General features: G+C 40.7%; 2 protein-coding genes and 1 non-coding gene across 7 annotated transcripts; all 3 read left to right on the forward strand.

Moving 5' to 3' along the window:
* The first annotated feature begins 934 nt into the window (after positions 1–934).
* On the forward strand, positions 935–6,019 carry plvapa (plasmalemma vesicle associated protein a). Of its 2 annotated transcripts, none has more exons than XM_010733369.3 (6): positions 935–1,642; positions 2,223–2,289; positions 2,427–3,139; positions 3,976–4,660; positions 5,197–5,254; positions 5,696–6,019. In XM_010733369.3, the coding sequence occupies exons 1-6, from the start codon at positions 1,247–1,249 to the stop codon at positions 5,727–5,729; spliced, it is 1,953 nt and encodes a 650-aa protein (XP_010731671.2). In that variant the 5' UTR covers positions 935–1,246; the 3' UTR covers positions 5,730–6,019. The 2 variants fall into 2 exon arrangements, with proteins under 2 accessions (XP_010731671.2, XP_010731670.2); XM_010733368.3 differs by having other exon boundaries at positions 936–1,642; positions 3,976–4,669.
* A 7,948-nt stretch (positions 6,020–13,967) lies between these two features.
* ano8a (anoctamin 8a) lies at positions 13,968–27,695 on the forward strand. 4 transcript variants are annotated; one of them, XM_027284720.1, is made up of 18 exons: positions 13,968–14,394; positions 16,641–16,751; positions 18,723–18,855; positions 19,601–19,739; positions 19,848–19,944; positions 20,146–20,262; positions 20,377–20,504; positions 20,771–20,932; positions 21,757–21,909; positions 22,279–22,405; positions 22,561–22,616; positions 22,713–22,787; positions 23,916–24,413; positions 24,718–24,897; positions 25,002–25,193; positions 25,282–25,413; positions 25,745–25,855; positions 26,360–27,695. In XM_027284720.1, the coding sequence occupies exons 1-18, from the start codon at positions 14,166–14,168 to the stop codon at positions 27,020–27,022; spliced, it is 3,303 nt and encodes a 1,100-aa protein (XP_027140521.1). In that variant the 5' UTR covers positions 13,968–14,165; the 3' UTR covers positions 27,023–27,695. The 4 variants fall into 4 exon arrangements, with proteins under 4 accessions (XP_027140521.1, XP_027140522.1, XP_027140524.1 ...); XM_027284721.1 differs by having other exon boundaries at positions 26,363–27,695; XM_027284722.1 differs by having other exon boundaries at positions 13,969–14,394; positions 24,757–24,897.
* trnak-cuu (transfer RNA lysine (anticodon CUU)) lies at positions 21,360–21,432 on the forward strand. The gene has a single exon. It is a non-coding gene; the product is annotated as a tRNA-Lys (tRNA).
* Positions 27,696–27,862: the final 167 nt, after the last annotated feature.

A 27,862-nucleotide genomic window follows, 5' to 3' on the forward strand; every position in this document is an offset into this window, starting at 1 on the left:
TGCGTCAACCAGTTTGGCAGCATCCTGTGCATGGATCCAAAATATAAATACATCCATAGAAAAAAACCTGGTGTTTATAAGTGAAAATAAAAACAATCCACTTCAAACTCAATTAAATCAAGACTGACTGTTTATGTCTTGCATTTGTCGCCTATATCCTGCGTTTGTTGCCACCTTTTATCTCTGATCTTGTCCTAAAAGCTACTGTAGGTTTGGCCATCAACAATTCCTCTATGAAATACTGCTTCCTGTCAAGATGAGGCCAGGCACGTTTAACAATGCCTGGCAGGAAGAAGTTGTGGCTGTTACTGTCAGGTTCTTGTATTTAATTTTCTATTGTGTGTGTGTGTGTGTGTGTGTGTGTGTGTGTGTGTGTGTCCTCAGAGACAGAGGGCAACTTACCTACGTCATCATGTTGGACTGAGACCTGCGGCATCAAAGAGTCGCTGAGCGAGAGCGTCAGAAGGACAACCTGATCCATTGTCCTTGTGGTCTGCTGTCTAGAGGAAAACATACTTCATGATCCCATAAAAATTGTTCTTGCTTTTGTGGCTGCACACAGTGAGTCCGATGAGGTCTTTATGATCTGTAGCTTTTCACCACTAGAAAGTGAATATCACCTTATCTTGCATTCATGGCTTTTTAGTTTAGCTTCATACTAATTGGCACAACATGAAATGAAATAGTATAGCAGCAATAGTAACAAAAATCTGCAAGTGAGAATGACTGTGTTAAACACAAACTCTGTGTGTGTGTGTGTGTGTGTGTGTGTGTGTGTGCGCGCCGCGCATGTGCGTGTGTGTGTTGTTAACCTCTGTGTAGTGAGGGACAGCCAATAGAGCAGGGAGATGGCCCATTGAGGGAGGGGACTAAGGGCTGGACCTCTTCCCATCATAGGAAGTGTGTGGCCAGAGAAGTCTATAAATTCCTACCCATGTTTACACGTCACCCACAATCTGATCAATTCTCATGCTATCAACTCTTCAGAGAGGAAACATCTGGTTGACATCTGAAGGGTTTTTCTAGAGAAAGGGGGCACAAACTTTCTAATAAATGGACTGTGGCTGTTCTGAAATAATTCAGCATTACTTGTTCATTCAGCTTGCAGAGTGTTGAGGAGCAACTTGCCTCTGATTTAGGGATGAACCTTGTTTGAACTTGGCTGCACACTCATTGTAACCCTCAAGCTTTGGACTGTACTATATACAGTGTATTCTCTCTGACCCTCATTTGGCCATCAGCATCTATGTACAACAGTGGATACTCCCAGGTCTCCAAGTACAGCATGCAGGGCGGAAAGAAGATGCCATACCGCTCAAAGGGCAAGAGCTGTGGATACTACATGCGCATTGTCTTCTTCTTCTCTTCGCTCATTCAGTCTCTTATCATAGTTAGCTTGGTCCTCTTTCTGATCTACGGTAAACAGCAGGACTCTGCATCCACGTCACGTGTCCATGACCTGGAGGAGAGCTTCAGCCGACTTTCCTTAGAGAGTGTCAGCCTGAAGCTGCAGAGGAAGAATCTGACCACCCTACTCAACTCTACTCTGATTGAAAAGGCCCGTAACGACTGGGACCTGGGCAGGTGCCGCTTCATGTCCAACATCTCCATAGTCATTATCCAAGATTTGGAAAAGAAGAATGTGAGAAACTGAGCTTTTGATTCTATTCAACAAGAACTTGCATTGTTCTTGTTTTTAGTATGACTGAAGATATACTCAAGTTTAATTTAACTGCTATGTCTTTTTTTAAATTGACCCAACATTTCAGCAGCTTGTGAAATTCTGATGTCTGTATCAGTATGATTCACAAACTGTTGTTTGAGTTAAGGGTTAGGGTTAGTTAGTCTAAGACAAGTTACAAATTAAAAGTAAATACCTGTAGTGTTTTCAGCAAACTGAGCCTCAGCAGTCATAAAAATGTGTAATCTCATGCTTCAATTATTCGTAGAGCTTTAATGTCATTCAAATATAGACCACTGATTACTGTTTACATTTAATTTGGGTTTTTTTGATAAATATGGACATAAAATGTCATCCTGAAATGATATTTTATAGTTCTGGAAACAAGAAGTGACACAATAGATTATTAGTATTAGAATTATTAGTCAATACAATTAGTCACTGAGTCAAATAATGACAAGTCTGTTTGTCTACATTTCACAATGTGTCTGGAAATATTACTAAAACACCAATGGTCTTTCTTTCAATATCATATAAACAGAAATTGTGCGATCAGGAGTTGACTACATGCAAGTACTCAATAAATCCAATTGGCCCCTGCCCTAGAAGTAAGTATGACATTTCTTCTGAGCAAAAATAATCAAATAAAGATATGAAACGTTTGATGTACTCTCTCTAGTCCCCACCTGCATGTTTTAGAGAAAGACATATTTGCCTATTATTTTCTCTTTTGTTTGTTTTTTAGTGCCAGTTCCAGGTAATTGTGGGCTGTCGTTTGAGCAGATGAAAGCCAGGCTTGAGTTAGTGGAGTCCAACTTCACACAAACAGTACAGAAGATGAGAATGGACATGGACCAGATTGTCAAACACAGGGACAACCTTCACTTGGAGGTCATTCAGCTGAGGAGGGACAAATCCACACATGACAAGACAGTGGAGATATTTAGACATAAATGTAAAGATGACTTTGCCGACTCCTTGAGTAGTATCTCCAATGTCACCAAGGCTTTTCTATACAAGATCGATACCCTCTTCCCGTCACACATCGCCTTCCAGCTCACCTGTCCTAAACAGAGGGAACACCTGGAGCAGATTCGCACCAATTGCACCAGCCTGTCCAGAGAGGTGGAGGACAAGTTCCAGAATTACCTGAACAGTGTTGGAGAACAGGTGTCAATCATCCAAGCTGAAAATAGCCACTTGAAGGCAGAGAACGGGCGACTGTCTGACGACTACCGTAGGTGCAGCCAGAACCGCACGGACATGCAGCGACAGCACAAACAGATTGTGGACACCAATCAGCGGAAACATGACGAGGAAAAGGAGAAACTTCTGTTGGACAAGCTTAGGCTAAATGGAGAGATAGGTGTCCTGAATAACAAAGTCAACTATAAAACTAAAGAGGCTGAGCATCTTTCAGCACAACTCAAGCAGCTCAACATGTCCTGCATGCACAGGGTAAGAAAACATGACTGATGACATGAAATGTTATAAGTTCTATAGCGGTGTAAGCAGCAGCATGACCTCTAGGGGCCAGAAGATGGGCTGTTTGAACTTCTTCATTCAGCTTTTAATCACCAAAATTACTCAAGATTTAATATTTTTCTATTTTAAATGCAACGTATTGGACAATCTTGCAAATCCTTTTGAGCTATTTTTATTGTTCATTTTAGTGAAGCTGTGTGGTCAGTGAAGGCAGTTAAAAGGAGAAATTTTCACTGTGAGCTGTAGACAGCAGCAGATATCACATACAAGGAATGCTGGTAGGGATTCTCATCTATAGCATAATATAAAATGAGTCTATGTAGGTTGACATTACACCTCTTCAAAACCCTTTTATATGTGATTATCTGCATGTATTTGTGCAGCAGTTGTCTGCAGTACCATAAGATATATTTGCTTATACACAGACAATATAGTGGATACAGCCCCTCTATAAAACCTGTAGGAAAAGTAAAAAACCAACAAAGCCTTTATCCGAGTGCTTTGAAATCTTAAGGTCTTACATAAGATGTATGAGATCAAGGAGAGGAGGTGGAGGAGAGAAATTGTCTGCCAGTAAAGTACAAGAGGGCAGAAGGGTGAGATGTGGGCAAATATATTATTTCTGCCAATTATGTTAAGTGTCTGCCGTTATCAAGGAATCAGGTCTTAAAACATAAAATATAATTTAATATAATGTTTTTTGTGAGTTAAAAATAGGTTGCATCGTTTAATGTGAATGGAATTCATGTATTTAGCAAGTACAATGCTTCAGAATGTTTTTTGTTGACATTTCTCTCATTTGATTTCAGGCAACGTTTCCAGGAAGCCCGACTTCTCGGTTAAACACACTTCAGACTGGGTGGAACACGTATGGTGGTGGATCCAGCTCCTCCTCGTCCAGCTCTACTGGTGTGGGTCAGAATACTAGGACAGGGTCAGGTTTGAGCTCATCTGGGTCAACATACAATAGGCCAGTAGCAACAGGGGCAGGTTCTTCAAGCTCATCCGGCTCATCATACGGGTCAAGTAGCTCCACTGGGTCAACGTACAATAAGGTAGCAACTGGGGCAGGTTCTTCAGGCTCATCCAGCACATCATATGGTTCAACATACAACAAGCCAGTATCATCTGGGGGCTATGGATCAGTAGGGTCAAATCCAAGTCTTAGCTCAAGTGGGACAGGATTAAATAAGCCAGTACAGACTGGGAGGGGCTCAATAGCCACTGGGTCAACTTCTGGGTCAACTGGGTCAATCCCAAACTATAGCTCAGGCGGGACAGGGTTAAATAAGCCAACGACTAATGTGAAACCCCCCTCTAGCACTGGGTCAACTGGATCGCCAAGTAAAAGCGGCTTTGGATTTAGTTGGTTTGGGAACAGTAACTCAGGACAAAGTAAGACGGGCACTGGACCAGGGAGAGGAGCATCAAGTGGGAGCAACTTTGGTGGAACTGGACTGTCAGCTGGTGCCGGAAAGACAAGTGGGCAAGGAGGTGGGCCAGGTAAAAATAAATAAATTCAGTAGTTGCGGTTGGTGGTCTGTAATTTATTATTCCCATTCTGGGGCAAGTTTTTAAGTTTATGGTTCACCCAGATTACAAAAAAAAAAATGTACTCTCATACCTCTGGTAGCATCTGCCCATGCAGATAGCTTTGGTTTTATTTGCCCAAGATATGATATATATCTGTGAGATTTCTGCCCCCATCCTCAATACAAAAAGGTAAGTGGATTGAATTGTTAATTTAAGAATTGGAAAGTAAAATACTCAGTTCAAATATCTTTTTCTGGAAACTTTGCAAACTCAAACCAAAGTACATTCATCCCCATTCTCAGGAACGACAGATATTTCCAAAATAAAAGCCAAATTATCTGCATGGATAGATGACTTTGGGTGAACTAACCCTTTAAAATATTCAAAAGTCTGTATTTAAATCTAGCAGTTCTTTCGTAATGTGGAGCATAAAAGCAGATTGATTGATGATGTCATGACTGAATAGTGACAAATCACTGTTTTCTTATGTTTAATAGCCAGTGTTGCTCAGCACCTTCAAGATCTGCAACGCCTCATCAACCCCACCAAACCAGAGTGAGTATGAAGCATTTTTAGCTATAGGTAGAGAGTGAATGTCAAAGTGTTGCTGCTGTTTTGGGGGATTTTCTATATCAGTCTTACTGTTAACAAATCCCATAAAGAAAGCAAAACCAACTGTAGAATTTAATGGTCTAGTAAGTATTCACAGTGTTTTTACAGGATTGACTCAAAATACACTACATGGCTCATGTTCATCGCAATCAAGGAACATGTCAGTGACAACACAGTGTTGATCAATAATCAATTCATTGTTGGTTTTGGTTTTATTGATGTGGATTTTTGACAATTTAGACAAACATATGTAGAATATTACCAAATATATCCTACAACCAAAGGACTGCTTTGTTTTTAAAAACATTTAACGTCTTTAACTTTCTTTCTTTCTTTCTTTCTTTCTTTCTTTCTTTCTTTCTTTCTTTCTTTCTTTCTTTCCAGGGAGAAACAAGATCTCTCCAGGCTGTTGGGTTAATTCATCTTTATGAGAAAAAACAAAAACAGATTTATCTTCCAATGCATCTATTATGCACAACTAAATTCAAGTTCACATATTGTATATCAATATAAATGTACCATATATCATATACTGTGACAGTTTATACTTCAATATGCATTTAGAAAAGCAATTTGAGTAACCATTGCACTTTTGATTGTAAAATGTGAAGTTTGTGTGTTAATGTTTTGGATCTACGCAGTATGCAACTTAGCATGATTGAGCACATATTGTTTTGTACAGAAAAATAAAAGCTTTGTTTAAAAGTATCAACTGTGCCTGCCTCTTGTTTATAAACAAAGCTATTTAAGATATTACCCTATGCAAAACCCGGAAATAACTGTTTGTCCCTGTGTGCGTCACCTATTGTGTGGATAATTGTCTACAAATGACTCCCCAGCCCCTCCTGTGATGTTTCAGGCAGATTTTACTGGCAACACGATTTAATCCCTCCAGCATGTTTATGTTTACCTGCCAACCTGTCAGCAGTGCCAGATGGGAGGGTGGCTCCTGTACACATGCTGTTGTTAAAAACAATGTGCCATCACTTAACTGAAGAGAACACGGATATCCATAGCCTACGTCCTATTATAGCTCTTATGAATAACACGAGAGTTGAACACATGAGGCTTGTGTTGATATCCGAGGAGTGTTCTGACCTTTCCCAAAAAAAAATCCTAAACACAGAAAAGCAGCCAGATTTTTTCTTTACTAGTAAAATTAATATATCTATAATTTTTTAAGTTGTTTGTGTGTAGACATAAATATCCAATGTTTGAACATTTGTGAGATGTGAATAGCACTTTCTTAACATCTATGTAATGATATTATTGACATTGATCAAAGAATGAGTTCAGTGAAAATGTATTTTCTTCTGTACACTAATACCAACATTTCCATGGAGACAAAATGGAGCAGGGAAATGAATCGTCACGAGAACAGACAAACATCCTGTTCGTCACACTGTTAAAGGACGGGATGAGAACGTACTGTTAATTTAAGAGCTAAAAGTGTGTTGGCGCCAATTAATAAATACAGTACTTAGAAGGCAGCCCTTGTTCCTGTCTAAAGGATATCCTTTGTTTTAAGTGTTTTTTCCACCATATGGGAAGTGTGGCTTACTGCACGGGTAGCTGTGAGGATATTAAAGGTCAACTGTTAGATGTTTCTGGGAGTCACTTTATTAGACTAACTGAGACACAGGGCGCATTAAAATTACCTCAGTGGAAAATCATCGTGATGATGATGCTGGTGTGTGCAAACATGTTTCTGCACATTTCAGCACATTTAGCCTCTCGACTCATGGCATTTATCTATTCCCTGTACACAAATAACACAATTGGCCATTGTTTCACAGCAGACAATAATTATTAGGACAGAATTATTTTATGTGTAGTCACAGGATAGGATGTGGAGAATACAATAGCTGTTGAAGGAAAAGGAAAATGCCCAACTCACATTTACCAGCTGATTTATGGATTCAACAACCCACTGGAGTTTATTTTATTATTTCTTTCAGAAATATGTTCAGCAAAACAAAACCTAAAAAATATATGTAATTATAACAATAACAAGTGTAAATAGTTATGTGGTAGATATTTTAATAGGATTCTGATGAAATATTACAAAGTATTAGACAGTGAAAGTATGAGGTACTTGTTTGGAAGCAGTCACATTATTTGTATGATTATTAAAAAGGACCATATGTAATATCTCAGCTTGTGATTGTGCAAAACAAAAGTTCAAAGAGAAGTTCTGGCAATCTTGACAGAGTTGTCTTTTTAAATTGTTGACATGACCATTTAGTACTGTCACTGACATTTTCCAATTTATTTTCTTTCTCTTCTTTCATTTATCCCAAAATAGGAATTCAACCAACACTGGACACTATCTAATAGGTTTTAAATAAAATGCGAACAGTCCTTTGTTAGTCTATCCATACTTGTCCTTATTTTCATTTTAGTTCATTATTTAGGCCTCATGTGCCACTGGGATCAGAATCATCCAGTACATGGCCAGTTTGAGGTTAAGTTATTCCCACACAGTATTGAACTCATTGCTCGCTGTTATTTGCATGACACAGACGCAGATACAGAGTTGGGGCCATTGTGTCGCAGCCTGCTCGGCCACCTCCTGCTGCCTCCTGATGCAGGAAAGAGAACGGGTGCTTATGATTACGACCTCCTTCCTCACCTGGGGTTGCAGGGCTGCGACCTCTTTTGTCTGTGGCTGCTAATGTTCCCCCTTTACTGGGACTTCTAATTGCATTTCCTATCTGCCTGGCCTCCCTCGGTCCCATGGCTGCCCAGGATAGTAAAGGCATCAGGGGGCAAAACCCTTTCTCTTGTACAGATAGTATAGTGTTGAGGGGGAGTGAAATATTAGCTGGAAACAGATGGGAAGGGAAATGTACCCTAGCATTGACGTCCTTTAGAACAACCATGACTTTCACCTTGACCTTTTTGTGCAAAAGAGCATTGGAAAGAAAAACATGGGCCAATTTTATTGCTTAAAGGGGATGGGTTTGACTTCAAGTAACCTGTGTTTTAGCAGCTAGACCTAATGTAGCCTTGTTTTTATGGACAATCCTGGAGTCCTCAAGTTGAGCACAAAATATATTTCTACTGTATATGCCAAACTAAACATAAACACACTGGAAGTAAGAGACTTTACTGTGGAACAAATGACTTTTACCCCCAAGTGTCAATTATTGTTGTCATGAGCTGAGCTGCTGTAGGCCCAGACCAGCTTTAACTGTGTCCTGTTTATCTATGCCATTGATTATCCATCACATACTGAGAGCCTTACTGCTGCTTCACCACAGGCAGGGATCTAGAGATGATTACTGATCATCTAGTCTGCTAAGAAAGAGTTACAGAGCTAAAGCCTCTGCAGTTATTTGGGTTCAATCCCAAGAGACAAAGCCAATACACAAACTTGCACAACAGTTTCCCTTGGGATAAATAACTCAGTCTTATCTTGTGTATAAACATGTGCTGACAGCCGCTAAACTCATTATGTTGCATTCAGGTGATGGAACAAATCTGAGCTCAGCAAGATGTCCACTCCACTCCATGACCCTGTCATACACAATAATAATGAATGTTTACTGGATTTTGCATGAGACCAAAGGTTATTGTTTCTTTTTAGTTGAAAAATTGCTTTGAGGTTATCAGTTATCAGATTGATTAGTAAAACAGAAAGTGAAACCAAGAGTGAACCAAGTAAACTCTTTGAAACATTTTAACCTGATTTAAAATGTTACATTTCTTAAATTAAGTTTTGACAAAGGCCTACAGTTATTTCTGAACACTTCAGTGATTTGATGTTTCGGTAAATGGACTGTACTTATACTGTACTGTACTATAGACTGTACTATAGCGCCTTCCTAGTCTTCCGACCACTCAAAGTGCTTTTACAGTACATATCTTATTCACACACATTCATACACTTGCTGCCATGCAAGGTGCCAACTGCTCATCAGTTTGAGGAGCTAACCATTCATACACATTCACACACTGATGGCACAGCCTTCGCGAGCAATTCCGGGTTGAGTATCTTGTCCAAGGACACTTTGACATGCAGACTGGAGGGGATCAAACCGGGGATCGAAACACCGATCTTCTGATTACCCACCTCCGAGCTACAGCCGCCCCATTTGGCATGTTTTGCACGCCTGACCTCCATTCTGATGAGCTCTGATTTTCGTTGTTGTTTTATGATCATGTGACTGGAATATGTGAATTTCCCATCAGACTATTTTGAACTTGTGTTTGAATCTGTGTCTGTCAAGCCTTTCTGAGCCTTATCAGTGCCTTATCACTCCCGCCAGAGATTTGGCTCCAGGTTACAGAACAGACATGATGACCCCTTATGAACCAGTCCACTGCCTTAGGTCCTCAGGCGGGGCCCTTCTGGCTGTTCCAAAGTTGAGGCAAAGGTAAAGGTCGTCGCCTTTAGACTTTTTGCCATCAGGGCCCTCTTGACTTTGGAACACCTTGCCCGAGGAGATAAAGCTGACAGAATCAGTGACTTGTTTTTATGTGAGTGTGTAAATGCTTATGTGTCTGTGTATCTACTTATGACTTTATTATTATTACTTTGTAAGCTCTGTTTTTAAAGCTGCTGTATAAATAAAGTTATTATATTATTAGTATTTTTCCTGTTAGGATTGTTACAGGTAAGTTTCCCACCATTTGAATCAAGGCTGTTGTCTGGGACAAATCTGTGACACTCTGCCATATAATAGAATTGATTTAACTTGAACTTGGATAGCCAGCAATTTTTTAACCCTGAGGGTTATAACCAAGTGGCAGCAGTCTGCGTCTTCCCTGGTGGCTTTAAGCCTTAAACTAGCTACTGCTTCCATCTAGTGTCCATAGCAGGGTATTGCAGTAATGGAACTGGAGGGAAATTAATGTGCCATGGGTGTGTAGTTTCCTTCTGAATCTACTTCTTTTTATGTGTCCGAAGAGTACGGTGGTTTTCAAAGCATGAAACTTGATGTTTTATTGATTAAACATTCCATCTACAGTCCATGGTCACAGTGGTTGTACTCCTCTGTCTACCTTCACTAGTCATTGAGTTTAAAGCATTGAAACATACACAACACTCCCAATTTCAGCAGAAAGAGCTGAGGGACAATTCGTCCAGGTGTTGACATGACAGTGAGAACCTGTGACAGGCAGACAGATGAGCCTTAGGGTGATGGCCCCAACAGATGGTGTAACTGAATAATTGATCCCAAGAAATTAAATTAGTGCCTCTCTCACCCTGTTGGGCAAAACATTACCACACAAGAGTTTTTATACTTATTGTTGGTGGAAAATGAGACATGAACATTGAAATATGGAAGCATATGGTATTATAATCACACTCTCATTAAACTCTCCAAGCTGTGTAAAAGGTCCAGCTTATAAAGCATGTTAATAGGGCTTGTTGAGAGTAATTTATTTAAACACATTGCCTAAAATACAGAATATTTACATACATCTTTGTTTTGTTTTCTGAGTGAAAGTGAGCAGCCCATGGAAGCAGTATCTAACAAATATTCAAAGCATATTAACAACCAGTCAAAGGAGGCAACTGTCATGGAAATTCTTGACCATACACCATAACACTGCCCCACACCCAAAAGACCCTAAAAATACATGTACACTGGTTTTACTAAACCCTCACACCACATTTTTTCAGATTAAACTAATGTTCATGGGTATTTAGTAGTGGTGTTGATCCATTCAGGTCCAAATCTTGACAGTTTATTGCAACGTATTTAGATTCTACCTATTGTGCTATATTATATCTGTGTGGCATTTGCATGTTCTTCCCTTGTCTGTTTGGTTTCTCTCCAGGTGCTTCGTCTTCTCTAAACTGCCCGTAGGTGTGAATGTGCATGTGAAAGGTTGTTTGTCTATGTGTCAGCCCTGTGATGAACTGCAGACTAGTCCAGGGTGTACGCGGCCTCATGCCCAATGTCAGCTGGAATTGGCTCCAGCCCCCGAGACCTTGATCAGAATAAGTGGTTATGGAAAATGGATGGATGGATTGGAGAGAGGGAGCTAGTAGAATTTGGGGATTTAGTTAAACTTTAAATTAACAATTTGCTTTCTTGCCAAGAGTTTGGTAAAGAGATTGATACCACTCTCTTGTGTCTTTGTGTTAAATATTAAGATATAGCCAGATGCCAGTTAGCTTAGCTTAGCATAAAGACTGGGAACAGGGGAAAATAGCTAGCATCCTCTTTTGGAACAAAATCCCCCGACCTGCTGGCTCCTCTAAAGCTTAACATGTCGTATGTCTGTAAATATTTAATCTGTACACAAACTGCAGTGTTAAGAGCTAGTGGGTTTATGTGAAGAACAATTCCTTGTGGCGCAGGGACTTCCTGGAGTTTTCCCCTGGCTTCAGAGCATCCTACATTTTTCGTGCCTTTCATACAGAAGAACAAACATGACATAGCCTACATGTAAATAAGTTTTACAGCTAGTTGGACTGGTTACCCTTGCAGAGCCAGACTCACAGTTTTCCCCCTGTTTAAAGCCTTTATGTAAAGATAAGCTTACTATCCCGTGGCTAACTCTTGGAGGGAAAGCAAATATAAAATGGCTGCATTTTGACACATTTTAAGTTCGCAGCCCTGCTACGTGGAATCAGAGACTTTGACCTACAGTATATAAACAGCAATACGTTAGCCACTCTAAAGATTAAAGAGAATTTCAGTGACATACAGTAAATAGTTTTGCATGGGCCTGTGTAGATTAATCCTGCTTATGTGAATAATATCAAACACTGTCAAACTACATTTTCGACATGCTAAAAGGTTCATATATCAAAACTTGTACCTCTGCTCAATGCTGTGACTTTAAAGTCATGTTTATGAAATTAGGTGTCAAAATAGTGTAAAAATGAGAAGTATTCTCAGCTCCAGGACTGTGGGGGTCTGTCCACTCATTACACTGAAGCCAGGCCAACACGTGGGAGCAGCAATTCTGAAGTGACTCAAACGTTTCAGATTTCAGAGTTCAGAAAATGACATGACTAACTTTGAAACACTCTGAGCGAAATGAATTAACCTCTAGCTCTCTGCTAGGGGTGCAGGGGTATGCTCAGGGTGGCCTCAGCGTGTCACTGAGCCACCCTTTAGGACTGTGCAAAAAATCCTGGACTAAAAACTGTTTGAACCTCTGACTTTCAGTAATATACCGTTCAAAGTCTTTTCACGTTTTCAGCAACTATTGAAAGAAATCTGAGAATTGCCTTTACACAGTCTAATTTAATTGTACATAGTCTTTTTAAATCTCTATTTATAATCTATCTATCTATCTATCTATCTATCTATCTATCTATCTATCTATCTATCTATCTATCTATCTATCTATCTATCTATCTATCTATCTATTGTTGTGGAAATTTCTCTGCTGCTGGTGAGGAATGAAATAGAGACTTCTGCCGGCCGACAAGATTTTATTTTCTTTAAAGAAAAGGTCAATTCAACACGCGAGCAGTCCAAGATGAAGAAAGGACCCAGAATATGGGGACACCTAGATATTTATACCTGAGGGCCACCCCTCTCACACCTCTGTCTGCTGCAGGAGATGGCCCCTCCAGAAGTGTTTCCACACCATTTTGTCTGTTGATTGAATTTACTATGACATTACAAAGACAAAAGGACCTGGTATCTTGTCTTAAGAAGGGGGGCGGGGGGTTATATGTCTGTAGTGGTTGATTGAATTTACTACTACAATTGCAAAGTTGAGTCTAGGCATCACAAGTTACAAAGACAAAAGGATCTGGTATCGAATGGGGGAGCTTGTGCGTCTATAGTGGTTGATTTACTATCTATCTATCTATCTATCTATCTATCTATCTATCTATCTATCTATCTATCTATCTATCTATCTATCTATCTATCTATCTATCTATCTATTGTTGTGAAAATTTCTCTGCTGGTGAGGAATGAAATAGAGACTTCTGCCGGCCGACAAGATTTTATTTTCTTTAAAGAAAAGATCAGTTCAACACGGGAGTGGTCAAAGTTTTGTTTGAACCTCTGACTTTCAGTAGTATACCGTTCAAAGTCTTTTCACGTTTTCAGCAACTATTGAAAGAAATCTGAGAATTGCCTTTACACAGACTTTAACACAATTTCTACAGTCTAATTTAATTGTACATAGTCTTTTTAAATCTCTATTTATAACCTATCTATCTATCTATCTATCTATCTATCTATCTATCTATCTATCTTTGTGGAAATTTCTCTGCTGCTGGTGAGGAATGAAATAGAGACTTCTGCTGGCCGACAAGGTTTTATTTTCTTTAAAGAAAAGGTCAATTCAACACGCGAGCAGTCCAAGATGAAGAAAGGACCCAGAATATGGGGACACCTAGATATTTATACCTGAGGGCCACCCCTCTCACACCTCTGTCTGCTGCAGGAGATGGCCCCTCCAGAAGTGTTTCCACACCATTTTGTCTGTTGATTGAATTTACTATGACATTACAAAGACAAAAGGACCTGGTATCTTGTCTTAAGAAGGGGGGGAGGTTGTATGTCTGTAGTAGTGTCTATCTATCTATCTATCTATCTCATGTAAAGTCAATGTGGGACTACAGTAGTGTCACTAAAATCCCGTGTGACTGAACCACCTGCAGCTCTGCAGCTACCTGTACATGTGATTGTTTACAGAGCTGCAGCCTGCCGCGCGGTGTTTCCCTAAACTCTGTCGTCACCACCCAGTCACGACAAGTGCGCGTAACGTCCATGTAGATGCCATGATCATGTTCCTCCTCCTCATCTAACACGTACACTAAGGGGGTTGTTTCCCTCTACATGTAACAGCCATGCAATAAAAGCACGAGTCCTCCGTGTAGTGCGGTCTTCCAGAGACCCATCACCACCTGGAGTATTTGTGCACCATGCAAGCGGCGAGCACCGGAGCAGCTGATACCGACGCTACTGTAAACAGTAGCAGCAGCAGCAGCAGCAGCAGCAGCAGCAGCACCACAGACTTCGACGGCAGCGACGGGGCAGGGGAGAGGATGGAGAGGACGGTGCCAACAAGCGATCAGCAGGACAGGACCAACAACCACCAGCAGCAGCAGCAGCAACAGCAGCAAACGTCCTTATCGCCGTCCGCAGTGCTCGGTGAGTGTCACGGAAAAAACAGCCAAATAAATTCCTGTGTCCTGTTCGCGCAGTGGAGATGAGAGGTGTGTGATCATCTGTAAAAGATGGGGATAAAAGACAGCAAAGAAAGAAAGCAATATGGTGCAGTCACTGACGCTTGATAGACTTTATTGGATGACTCACAGGACACTGGAGAGGTCAATCGTCTGTAACTGGGTTTGGATAATCGGTCAGTCTCTTCTTTTCCCGCTACATGGTGCGCATTCCGATTCACACAGGCCCGGGAAGAGTCAGTCAGGCTTTTAGTGGTCCACAGGTGCATGCAGGAGTCATGTGCAGCGGAGGTGCATGTCCCGACAGGCTCTGCTCCACTCTGAGAGGAGTAAAGATTGTGTTTCAGGCTCACATGTCAGGTGTGTCCGTTTTTTGTCTCAGGTGCTGAAGACTTGGAGGATTTTAGAGCAGAGATATTTCAGTGGTGAGTAAGCAAATGACTGGTGTTATGGTTGTTGCTGGAACTGCATGATGAGGGTTAGTGATCAAACAGAAAATCTGATGTTTTATTATTATTATTATATTATTAACTTGGGGCTCTGACATTATCTATCATGTCTATATCTGGGTTGAGCATCTCTGTGCAAAGAGGAGAGACTCACGCGAAGGTCTGGTCATCTGGATATGATCATGCAACCTTTACTACATCACTCACTGCAGTTATTGCCTTGATTTTCATCTTGACTTCTTGTATATAGATCAGGACTGATGATGCATGCTTACAAAATACACAAACTAACTTTAAACATTCAAAGGTTGATTCACTGTGCTCTTTGAAATGAAAACTATTTTAGATTTTCTTAGAACTTCTGGGTAGATGTTATTAGTTGCTGTAACAGTTTTTAGCAATACGTCAGAATCAACATGTTTTCATATCTATGAACCTTTATCCACGTATCAAGATATTTATTGTTATTGTTATATGTTTGTTTATGAAAAATCACGTTAAGCTACATTTTCTCCATGCTGGACGTCATTCTGTGAGACCTCTGACTTAGAAATAACTTTATTAAATTTGGCAATGAAATAATGTATCATTATTGACGGTGATATGTCAAAATCCCATTATGCAGTTACAATGGTAAACTAGCAATTTATAGCCAAGTCCATGTAAGACTATAGTGCTCACAACAACAAAAGGTAGAACATATGTCTATATGAAATCCAAAGTCAAGTCACTGTTTTCCTTTTGTCTTACATACTCTGTGTGTATCTAGACCACAGGCACTAGACCGCAGAGGATCATCTCATCAAACATTGTTAGACAAGCACCCTGAAGCATTTAGAAACATACAGAACATGAAAGAAAAAAGGAAGGAAGCCTCCAGTGTTGTTGACTTGACTTGGATTTCATCATTGTCACACACACGGTGCTGCTGCACTGCGCGAGAAATATGATCCTGTTAGTTTCTGTCATGTATTACAGAAGTATTACGTTTTTAATACGGGCATGTTGTTCTAAAACATGACAGCAGTACTGTTAGCGCTCAGTTAGAGGGATGAGTAGGTGATGTGATAGTGTGCTGCAGAATGTGAAATCCTAACACGTCCAGAGAGAGTGTCACAGTATTCAGTGAACAATAAAGAGACCGGTCAGTTACTAATGGGCTTTTGTGCCTGTGTAACACAGAGAGTGTGAATTTAGTGTGAGAACCCGACGTGTGAAAGAAGAAGCGGCAAAAAGTATGACTTTAGAGCTTACACTTTGTAATAAAGTACAAGTTGGATAACACTGCTAGGGAGGGCCTGTTGCTTTGGTTACATCCGATGGTTTCAGAGACAGATCCGCAAAGCCAGCGTGCTGGTGGCTATTTACACACAGTATACACATCGCCTATTTGTTTAGAGCTCATAACATTTACTCAAAGTCATATGACCGTGCAGCACAGTCAACCTTCACGCTGGCTGAACAATTGTTTTGGACATTTCTGTCATTTTATCTTTTCCCTTTAAGTCGCCATGACAGGGCGAAAAAATAGGAAAGGACAAAAACAAATATTGTCTGTGATGAGTGGCACAGTGAGACTAATGACTAACCTGTCATCTGTGTCCTAGATGACCCTGATGAGAAAATATCACCATCTGCCTGTCCGCCTTTTCTCTCGCACGCACTCTGTCGAGCCTGCTTTCGCACTCATTTTAAACTTTATTAACCTCGATCAGACTTGCTCTCACCTTCTCACCCTGCTGCCACCTTTATTTCCTTTCAGATAAATTGTTTGGGAAGCGTCTTCTGCAGGCCCGACACTACATTATGTCTCGGAAGTCCTGGCTGAAGATGGTGCCCACTGAAAACTGTGATATCCTGATGACATTCCCAGGTACTGTAAACTCCAGCCTCTCCAGTCTTCCCTGCTTGTCCTGGGATGACTACCTCACTGTAGAGAGAGAACAGCGCACCATGATTAAATATCTTTGGTGGCCAGCCAGACACTCAGGACTTAAAGTGGTCTCTGGGGACAATAACATTTCATCCATTTAGTGTATATGGATTTACAGACCAACCCTTTGCTGCAGTTGTGGGTACAACTAAATTTGCAATTTGACTTCATACACACCTACACACATGTCCAAAACACATCCTGTTATTATGTTACATGTAAACGCACAGCTACTGACGGCTGTCATCTTCAGAGGGTGACTGCTGTTCCTCTTTGGGGATGCAGACACTATGTTTGGCAGATATATCATGGTTTTTGAGATGTTCCCCTTGTTACAGAGATGCATATTTCATAAAATAGCTGAAGGTTATATGTGATGTCTCACATGTAATGTTAATTGAGACAAAGAGAACTGATTATCCTCATTAATTGGAATTTAAAATAGAAGTAGTCCAAGCATCAACGCAGGCTCCAGCCTTCAAAAAGCAGATTTTCACCAACGATGAAATGTGAAATCAAACTAACATGTGAGCACAAACAGCTTTTGTTTAGATGGCTGTTAAATTAGCATTAAAAAATCCCTGAAACAACCAGATATCAAGATCATAATTTCTCTTCCTTGTGGCTCACAAAGCTCAAAACAGTTCAGTGTTCAGTGTTTTAAACTAGTACACATGCAGCCTAAGTGACATCAAACCAACTGACGCTTAATTCGTCATTTACAGTTCAACTGCTTTCATCTCTTAGACTACAACTGACAGTTTAACAGTTTTCAGTTCTTACGTACAAAATGACAGATGAACTGCCTACATGTTTTTGCTTAAGTTTCAAATACTGCACAGCTGTTACACTTAAATAGACCCTTCAACTCCAACTCACAATGTCCTTTGACAAGTGCAAATCCCCTCATGTCTCATGTGCAAAATATTTACATTTAAAGACAGTTTGAACACCTTGCTGAGTGACAAGTGGTGTGAGGTGTCACTCAAATGAAGGCGGTTGTCATTTTTAACATTTCTGATTCTAAAAACATTTAGAATCAGAAAACATATTTTATTGCCAAGATTTTCCCATACAAGGAATTTGTCTTGGTGTTTTGGTGCATAACAACAACAGTATATTTTTTAAATAAAAAGAGCAGTACAGTTTGCTCTGCTAAACTAAGCAACATGCAATGTACAGTATATCAACACACACAGCCTGAGCATCTAAAAAATGTTAATAGACAACATTGTGAAGGAAATAAAATTAAAACGTCATATTTTTAGACATGCCTGGAACTGGAATATGTCTCCCTGCCTTTAAATGTGAACAATCAATAGTGGATCATCAGATAACTCCACAACATATCATATAATCGTTATTTTACTGATTTATGGACTATTGTATCCTGTAGTTCTAAAATAAAAACAAACCATGTGCTGATTGCCAGGCCTCTGACAGTAAGTACTGTATCTCCAGAGGCAATGAATTTGATTTTAATTCATTTTAGATATAAAATGCTCTCATTGTTGGAATGATACAAAAGGTACACAAAACAGCTTAATGAAGACACAATACGCTGCAAACAGTTGGCTGAAACCAGTGGAATCAGGCTGTAATCAGTCAGCCTATGGAAAAAATGTTTGTGATATATGTAGACAGGGATTTAATTGAAGTGACCTTTTACTGCCATCTCCACCCCACTGCTTCTCAGCCCTTCTGTCAGGGCAGTGAAGAATGGGTTTGATCCAACCTCTTTAAGCAGCGGTAAACTCATTATTTCCTGCCTTTGGCAAACATGGCAGTAAACGCGTGAGGGAACTGAAGTAGACTAAGAAAATGTTGACGTTACTAAAAATGCAGCTGTAAATAAAAATAACAAGAACCATGCTATCAAACTGTAAATAAAACCGTTTTTCCTCCCTTCAGATGCAATAGATGACCACACTCTGCTGTGGCTCCTGAATCAGATTCGCGTTGGAATCCCACAAGTCAGCATTCAGGTTCGACAGCATAAACACACCCAGACGCACGCGTTCTTCATCACGACAACGTTCGAGAGGTAAGACTCCAAACTTCATGCATGAGTGGGCTGCCTCTGTCTTTTTTTAAATGATCTGGGTGAGGACACTTTGGACAACTTTTCCACAGAGTCAGACATGGTGATTGAGATATTATTCCTATTGGTTATTGGCAATGTTTAACTACAGTATTCAGTAAGGAGGGAAAACAACATTAACAGAGAGACAATCAAACCGGTTGAGTTTATCCGTTATGTTAGTATGTTTAAACAAACATAAGCATACAAACCTTTGAACACCATATATTTGCATGTTTATGAATATTTCATCACCTCACAAGACAATACACATTTGTTTTCGTTTATCTTTTTGTCGTGGGTGTCTCTAGTTATGAGCATATTAAAAGGTTTGACACATTAAAGGAACAGTTTGACATTTGAGCAGATAAGCTTATTCACTTTCTTGCTAGGAGTTACACAAGAAAAGTGATACCACACTCATGCCTGTGCTTTAACTGGGTGTCTTAGCTCAGCACAAAGAGCGGAAGCTGGGGAGGAAAGTTAAAACTTGTTTACTTCGTGCAAAATCTAACTGTAAACTATTCCTCCAGGCACATGTCAGCAAATTCAAAATTTAGAAACCACACTGTTAGTTACAGCTACTGTATGTGCGTGTGTTACAGATTGTTATGTGCTTATTCCTCAATGCACCAATCTATCACACATCTGCAGCTTCCGCACACAGGTTTAATCCTGCTGCTGACTTACCCTCTCTCCTCATCCTCAGCTTACTGCGGGGAGCAGAGCAGATGGGCATGCACAAGGCCGTCAAACCGCATTTTGGTGGCGGGATGCGGCGTTTTTCCTGTGATGAAGACAACATCTATGAGAACATAGAGAGCGAGCTCTGCTTTTTTACATCACAGGTCAGAAGTCAAAACTGTTTGCCAACACAGTTTGTGTCGAAACTCAAAATATATGTCATAAACATACAGTACATGTAGTACATGTATTATGACTGTGATGTTTTTCAGGAGCGTCAGAGCATCATAAAGTATTGGCTGGACAACCTGCGAGCCAAACAGGGGGAGGTGCTTCACAACATTCACTTCCTGGAGGGACAGCCAATCAGTATGCTGTCATTTATTATGATTGAACCAAAGCATCAGTACTTTGTGCTGTGGATTTTATGTGCAAAGTTATATTTGAACCATTTGGAATGATGTAGGCCTGCAGTAAATATTGCATTCATCTGATCTGACAAAGTTCAGTCAAACATGGAGCAAACGTCACCTTAGATACCGTGTGTGTTTCATGATGTGTCCTCTTTAGTTCCAGAGTTAGTGGCTCGAGGGGTGATCCATCAAATGTTTCCCCTTCATGAGCAGAGGATCCTCAACCAGCTGATGACATCTTGGGTCCAGGCCGTGTGTGAAAGGCAGCCCCTGGGTATGAAACATCTGCATTATATTTATTTATTTCTATAAAATTATACAAGCGTGTTGTTACTGGGGACATAATGCTTCCTCCTCTCAAAGTCTCAATATTTCATCTGCTTTGTAGATGATATCTGTGACTACTTTGGAGTGAAGATCGGCATGTATTTTGCCTGGCTGGGTTTCTACACTAACTCCATGCTTTACCCTGCTGTCATTGGCTTTCTGCTCTGGATACTCGCAGAGGCTGATCAGGTAATTTATATCAAGATTTATGATACAAGATCTGCCTGTCAATGTTTGGAATATCACTGAAAATCATAATTTTAATGCCAAGAATCTGAGCATCTCACTGAGATTTTTTGATCTGTTTTGCTGTCGTTCCCTTTGCGTGTAAAGATAAGAAGAGGAGTTTAAAACAAGTTGAAGCAGCACACTGTACCTACACAAAGCTGTGCTGCATAAATATTACTTTCAAAGGTTACATAAGTGTCTTTTGAATCTCTCACGCTCACTCGCAGACCAGTCAGGATATCTGCTGTGTGGTTTTTGCCCTCTTCAACGTTGTGTGGGCGACATTGTTTCTGGAGCGCTGGAAGAGGCGAGAGGCAGAGCTGGCCTACAGGTGGGGAACCCTGGACACCCCCGCTGAGTCTTTGGAGGAGCCCAGGCCACAGTTCAGGGTGAGATTTGTTACTGAAGTTGAAGCATGTATGGATGAAAAATGGGTGTTTACAACATCTAAGCATAACACTCACACCCATGTGTTATTAAACCTCTGGACTTCACGTCTCACTCATAAACAGCCACGTTAAACTTCTAGTACCAGTCCCACTATCCTCAGGGCAAATATCAATGTCAGTCTGGTTGACTGATTTATCAGTGAGCACTTGCGCAACTCCACAGGATCAGCACACAATCCCTGGAAGCATGGATCATGTTTACAAGGAGTGTGTCTTCATGCTCCACGTGCTCTCAGAGAAGAGGAGGGAGTGTCAGCCTCTTTCCTGCCCCTGACCCCATTTCCTGCTGTGTGGAATGAATAGAGAATTTGGGGGAGGGGATGCGGACCACCTCCTTGAACAAAACATGTGGGAACCACACATAACAGCCCGGCTAGCTCAGTCGGTAGAGCATGAGACTCTTAATCTCAGGGTCGTGGGTTCGAGCCCCACGTTGGGCGCTAAACTTTTCAGCAAGGTACTTTCAGGATCATAATTACTCATCATGACACGAGACAATGACGTGGGATGTGTTGCAACTCAGTCACTGATGTGGTGTTGTTACTTCTGTACATGCGTTCTGAATTCATGGCAGGTCATGATAGGAAACTGTAAACAGAGGAACTTTTGATGGAAGTAAAAATATCACCACAAAATCCAAACGCAATCAAGCAGGCAGTCGGTTATCATGAAGAACATTTTGCACAATGTCTAATCCATTTCCCTTCTAAGATGATGAAAAAAGAAATGACTGGCTGTTTTCTCTTCGTCTGCCGTCGCTGCAGGGCGTGAAGCGCTGCAGTCCCATTACGGGCTGTGAGGAGTTCTACTACCCGCCCTGGAAAAGAGCTTTGTTCAGATGGCTGGTCAGCCTGCCCATCTGCCTCCTCTGTCTCTGTTTTGTCTTCCTCGCTATGCTCCTCTGCCTGGAACTGCAGGTTTGAACAGATATTATTATATATGCCTGCCTGATATATGATAGTGCATGATATAGTGCAAAGATGATAAATGGGGATGATATTGATGATATTTCTTCACCCTTACTAGAAAAGTCACTAATAACACCAGAGCTAAAAACAAACAAACAAACAAAAAAACCCAGCAAAACAAGAAACTATATGACAGAAAAGTTAAGATCCATACTACTAAGTCTGTGTCACTTATACAAGTTAAACACAGCACATTCAAACATACCTCCTGGGAGCTCATATTAATTTAATAACCTTTTAAAAATAGCTGTGGGATTTGAGAGATATGAATGAATAAGGCTCATTAAATATTTGTCATGCTTCTAATGCACCTTGCAGGAAGTGGTGATGGAGATTCAAGAGCTACCTAGTATCACAAGATTCATTCCTAAGATACTTTTGGCGCTTACTGTAAGCGTATGTGATGAAGTCTATAAGAAGATTGCCTACTGGCTTAATGATATGGGTAAGAGACACAAAATTAACTCTCATAGTGATTTAATATCTCTGTGATATATGTATGTATGATAGAGAATTGTGTAATGAGAAATGAAATTAAAATGAAACATATTTGGCACCTTCTTAGTATGTATGAATATATTTTTGTGTTTCTCCATCCAGAGAACTACAGACTTCAGAGTGCCTACGAGAACAATCTTATCATCAAGATGGTTTTTGTAAGTCACTTCTGTCTGCGATAGAATAGAGATTCCATCTTGACTGACGCAGCGTGTGACTTCCTGTAATGCTTCCTTCCTGTGGTTGTTTTACAGTTTGAATTCATCAATTCTTACCTTAGCCTTTTCTACATCGGTTTCTACCTCAAGGACATGGAGCGACTTAAGGAGGTAATAACTGTTGGCAATATCACAGACAGTAACAATTGAAAGCTAAGATAAGCTGAGGCTCGTCCCCACTTAGTTACTGTTGTTATGCATGCCTGTCAAGCTTCCCATGATCACACTACGCAGTTTACAGGGATAATGGTGAAAATCTGCCATTCAAAATTTTCAGTAATTTTGAAACAACGAGCCGTTGTTTTCAGACAGATGTAGACAAAAGCAAGCTTGTCATTTACAGCCGGTCACTGTCAGTTTTGTTTTGCGTTAAGCTAAAATTAGCAACATGGGTTGGTAAAAACAACAATGTTGTAAAAGGGGTCTTAAATACACATACACTGCCACATACTGTACATGATATTGTACTCAAAAACTGAGGCGAAAACTACAACCCAAGGGTGAAAAGTCAACATCCTCACCTGGCCTTGATCTTGTATTTCAGTGTAGAGATACTTTGTCCTTGTATAAATATAAATAAATATACGGCCATTGTGTTATTTGATTCATTACCCCATTTGGCTTAGTTTACGTACTGGTTTGTAATTTCAAACTGTATTTTTCTTTATAGATGAGTAACCAATGTGTTTGACAATGGTAACACTATCTGGAGCTAAATAGAGCTTCTAACATTACCTTGAACTCTGAGCATCTAATCCAAACTAACCTAATGTAGTTACCTTGGTTTATGATATACTTCTTGGCTCTGTAAGGTTCACTTACTATATTACGAACAGTAGTAATCCAGTTAGCCTGCTAATGAACATATCTTTCATTAGAGCAGATAAACTCCTTAATCCATGTCTCCCCTTGTGTTTTTGGCTTTGTAAAAGCTGGACAGTCCAGACAATGGTCAATTACAGAATAATAGAACATTTAATTAGTTACCATATAGCTAATGCTCATACCACACCAAGAAAAGCTTTAGTGGCACTGTGTTTGGACATGTTTTGAATTGAACAAATGGTGTGTTTTACTGCTTATTACTGTATGTCAACACTTTATTTTATAGACAGAAGAATCTATTATCTCTCCTCTTAAAAATTACATATGTGTCAGATGCTTTTTAGGATTGTGTGCATGTTTTCTCTTTTTACTTCATACGGTCAGTGGTGACAGATATCGTCCTTCTCCTCACAGATGCTAGCCACTCTACTGATCTTCCGCCAGTTCCTACAGAACATCAAAGAGGTCCTCCAGCCTTATCTCTATGAGCAAAACAAGCTGGGTGTCTTCACCCCAAAGGTGCTGTGGGAGCTACTGCAAGCCATCATGCTCAAATATGGCCGCCTGGCTCTGGGAAAGGCCCAAGCTTCAATGACAGCCTATTCCTTCCTGGGTCCCAAAGGGATCCCTGTCAGTCACACTGCTAATGGTAACCCAGAGCCAAGAAGAAGAGGAGATCTGAAAGCTGGATTCAGACTGACGGAGGAAGAGTGGGACATGAATGACAGCAATCTGAAACAACGTAAAGTAAGCTTCACAGAGAAGGTCGACTACCAGGACGTCACGACAGAAACGCAGACAGTGTATGACAGCTTCCTCGAGGACAGTCCGACAATGGTAGAGGAAGGGATGGATCCGTCCAGCATTTTTGACAGTTGCGATGAGGACAGCGATTGTGAATCACTGACTCAAGTATGTGATCTGTTTGTTACTAAGATTTATTTATTTTTTTTAGCTTTGTGGTTATGGCTTCTTCCTCTTCTCTAATCTCCATCTCAACCAGGGATTTAGTCTTGAATTGTCATGCTCTTTCTTAGAGGTAGACAAGTAGTATTTTCCTGAATAGCAATTTATAGAGTCAAAAATAACCCCTATCAATTATCACTTATGATCCACTAAACAATGTTTCTGGTTGATAGTAACTGATGCATCTGAAACTATCCAAGATGACTTAGTAGTCACTAGAGAAAGTATCGTAGTCTAATGTTTACATTAGCAGGTGACCAAGGAGAATGCCACTGTGTCCTCTCCAAAGGAATCTGACTCTCTCTGTCAGAGAAGAAAGAATGTAGGTGAAGGGAAAGAGGATAAAAAGTCATGGATTGATCCACCAGAAGAACCCAAAACCGTCGCTATGACCCAGGCCGAGATTGAGAGCTGTATGCAGACGTACGAGGTGGGGCTCGTTTTACAATCTTCCATCATACAAAATCATCTGTATCCAATTTCACAATAGTGTGTGCGCCTATGACAAATATGAATGATCTTTGTACCCACCAGGACACGCTTCAGGACTACCAGGAAATGTTCATTCAGTTCGGCTACGTGGTGCTCTTCTCCTCAGCGTTTCCCCTGGCGGCCATGTGTGCTCTTATCAACAACATCATCGAGATCCGCAGCGACGCCCTGAAGCTCTGTACCGGCCTGCGGAGACCTTTCGGACAGAGGGTGGAGAACATTGGACAATGGCAGGTCAGTGCGTTTTGTTTTGGAAAATGTACACCGTCTGATCAGTCAGTCATTCCTCTGTCTTGTCTCACTGTCTTCCTCTCTACATTAGACTGCAATGGAGGCCATGGGTGTGATAGCCATTTTAGTTAACTGTTACCTGATTGGTCAGTGTGGGCAGCTACAGCGTCTCTTCCCCTGGTTGAGTCCTGAGATGACCATCATCTCCATCGTCTTACTGGAGGTATGCACTGTACTGTGAATGGTACATGCAGGTTGGTTCATGAAGAGTTTTGTAGTTTTAATGCACAGGTACTGTAGTTGTTTTCCTCAGGTGACACCTTTTAATGTTAGAAAAGAAGTACAAATGTGCATGGCGTGCTATTTTTTGTTGTGCAAAACCTTCAAAATTGCTTTTTTTTTAATCCATGAATGAACACAAAATCTCACAAGAGTTTTTGTTATGTGTATGAGATGTGCTGTGAAAACAATACAGAATTGGAAACGGACTGTGACTGTGCCTTGACGTTAACTGTATGTTGAGCTTGTCCCTTTGTGGTCTTGGTGGTTTACAGCACTTTGCAATCCTCCTAAAGTACATCATCCATGTTGCCATCCCTGATATCCCTGGCTGGGTAGCAGAAGAAATGGCCAAGCTAGAGTACCGACGAAGGGAAGCTTTCAAGGTATAGTTGTATCATAGCTTGAAAGACCTTCGGCCAACGCAAGGCTTGCTGCTGGGTGCACTTTGTGTGATTTTTTATCATATTTCTATACATATATCCCCTTGTGTCCCTCTGTGTCTTAGTGTGCATTGTCCAAAAATGTACACTAGTGTAGCCGAACACAACATAACTTTATGTGCTTGACTATGCTTGTTTGTATAGTGTTGTGTCACATCAGTGACTCTTGTTTTTATGGCGTAGGAAAAGCACCATTATGAGCAAACGTCAGCATAACAACAAGTTTCAAACTTGTTTGCGTGAACTATCTGCTAGATAGGATCACAACTTCTTCTAACAGTAAAGATGATACATGAGATACAAGAGAGGACTGAATTTAGGGTGAATAGCTGAACTGAGAGCACTATGCCCTCAGTCCTCCCTTTCTCTGTCTTTTACCATCTTTCTTTTTCTTCCTATAACTTTCTCCTCTCCTGTGTCTTCATTTCAACACGCCTCCTTATTTAGAAGCATGAGCAGCAGGCTCAGCAGCACTTCCAACAGCAGCTCAGACGCCGTCGTGAAGAGGAAGAGCTCCATCGTCAGGCTGAGCTGCAGGCCGAGGCCCGTCAGGAGAGCGACTATCACAAGGCAGACGCTCAGCACCAGCACCACCACGACAAAACGCCGGGAGGCAAGCCAGGGGACAAGCCCAAGAGACCCAGCTCTCTGCTGGGAAACAACAATGTGATGAAGCTAAAGCAGATTATCCCTCTCCAGGGGAAGTTCTCGTCTGGCACGTCACGCTCACCAGCCCAGTCCCCAACAGGTGGTGAGGCAAAGCTGCCAGGATTTCTGAAGTTCTTGAAGTCGCCTGAGGTGAAAAAGGAGCCAGCAGTGGCAGTTGGAGGAACCCCAGGTTCAACAGTGAGCTCATCGGTGCCCCCTAGTGGCCAGGAGAGGTCACAGTCCCCTAACAGGACATTCAGTCCTGGGAAGCTGTTTAGTTTTAGCAAATCAGAGGGGACTGTGGTGTGTGTGAATGGGACACAACCAACGATGCAGCCTGCTAACACTCAGCTGAACAGAGCTGACTTAAACACATCCCTGGAGGAATTGCCTTCCAATGAGTCAGATAGAGGAGAATCAAGACCGCTGACTGATTTAGAAAACTCTGGCTCAAAGAGTTAATAAATGTTCAGGCGTACCAATGTAATATTATGAATGAAGATAAATGTAAAAATGTTCAGAGGCAGCGACACACCTGTACTAAAGGGGAACACGTTAGTCACAAGGACCACATGTAAGGTCAGCGAGCGTTAGACTTTCACTCTAGATGCAACTTCGCACAAAGTATTACACTGTATCTATTAAAACTTGATTATCTAGCTTCCATGTAAAATATGTACAGTAAATGTAACTTGAATGGGGCTTGAGTAACCTTGACCTAAGGTTCAAATACTGCATGACTGCCTGGTTTTCAACATCACCAGAACAGATTATGTTGATGTGAAGGATTTTTTTCTCCAAACACCAGGACCTGATCATCAATGAGCCCTTTTGTCAAAGGACATAAACAGCAGCTTCCCATTCCAAGTTTGTTTCTCATTCAGATGCCTGTATCTAATGCATGTTACGTTTTGTGCATGCATCACACGTCTGTCAAGTTTTTTCAGTTTTGAAGCACTTTCAAAGCCACTGTATTCTTCCGCAATAGGTCAGATTATACTCACTGTGACCATAAAAAATATTCTATTTTTCTTAACTTTGATTTTCTATGAATTATTTTACTACATAAATTAGTGAATGTACTTCTATAATGCAAATAAATCTCACTTGAATAAACATCCATCAATAGATAAAGCGTCGGCTGATTTTGTTAAGAGTAAATCGTTACAACTGGATGGTTTCACTGAAGCAGGACGTGTATGTAAACTCAGAACTGAACACACCTATGAAGGATGTCAAGATAATTATATAACCGCTCAGACCTACAATGAAGAGAGTGTTTTCTTCAGCATTGTTGCTTAC

The sequence above is a fragment of the Larimichthys crocea genome, chromosome XII (assembly GCF_000972845.2).
Source record: "Larimichthys crocea isolate SSNF chromosome XII, L_crocea_2.0, whole genome shotgun sequence".
NCBI classification, from domain to species: domain Eukaryota; kingdom Metazoa; phylum Chordata; class Actinopteri; family Sciaenidae; genus Larimichthys; species Larimichthys crocea.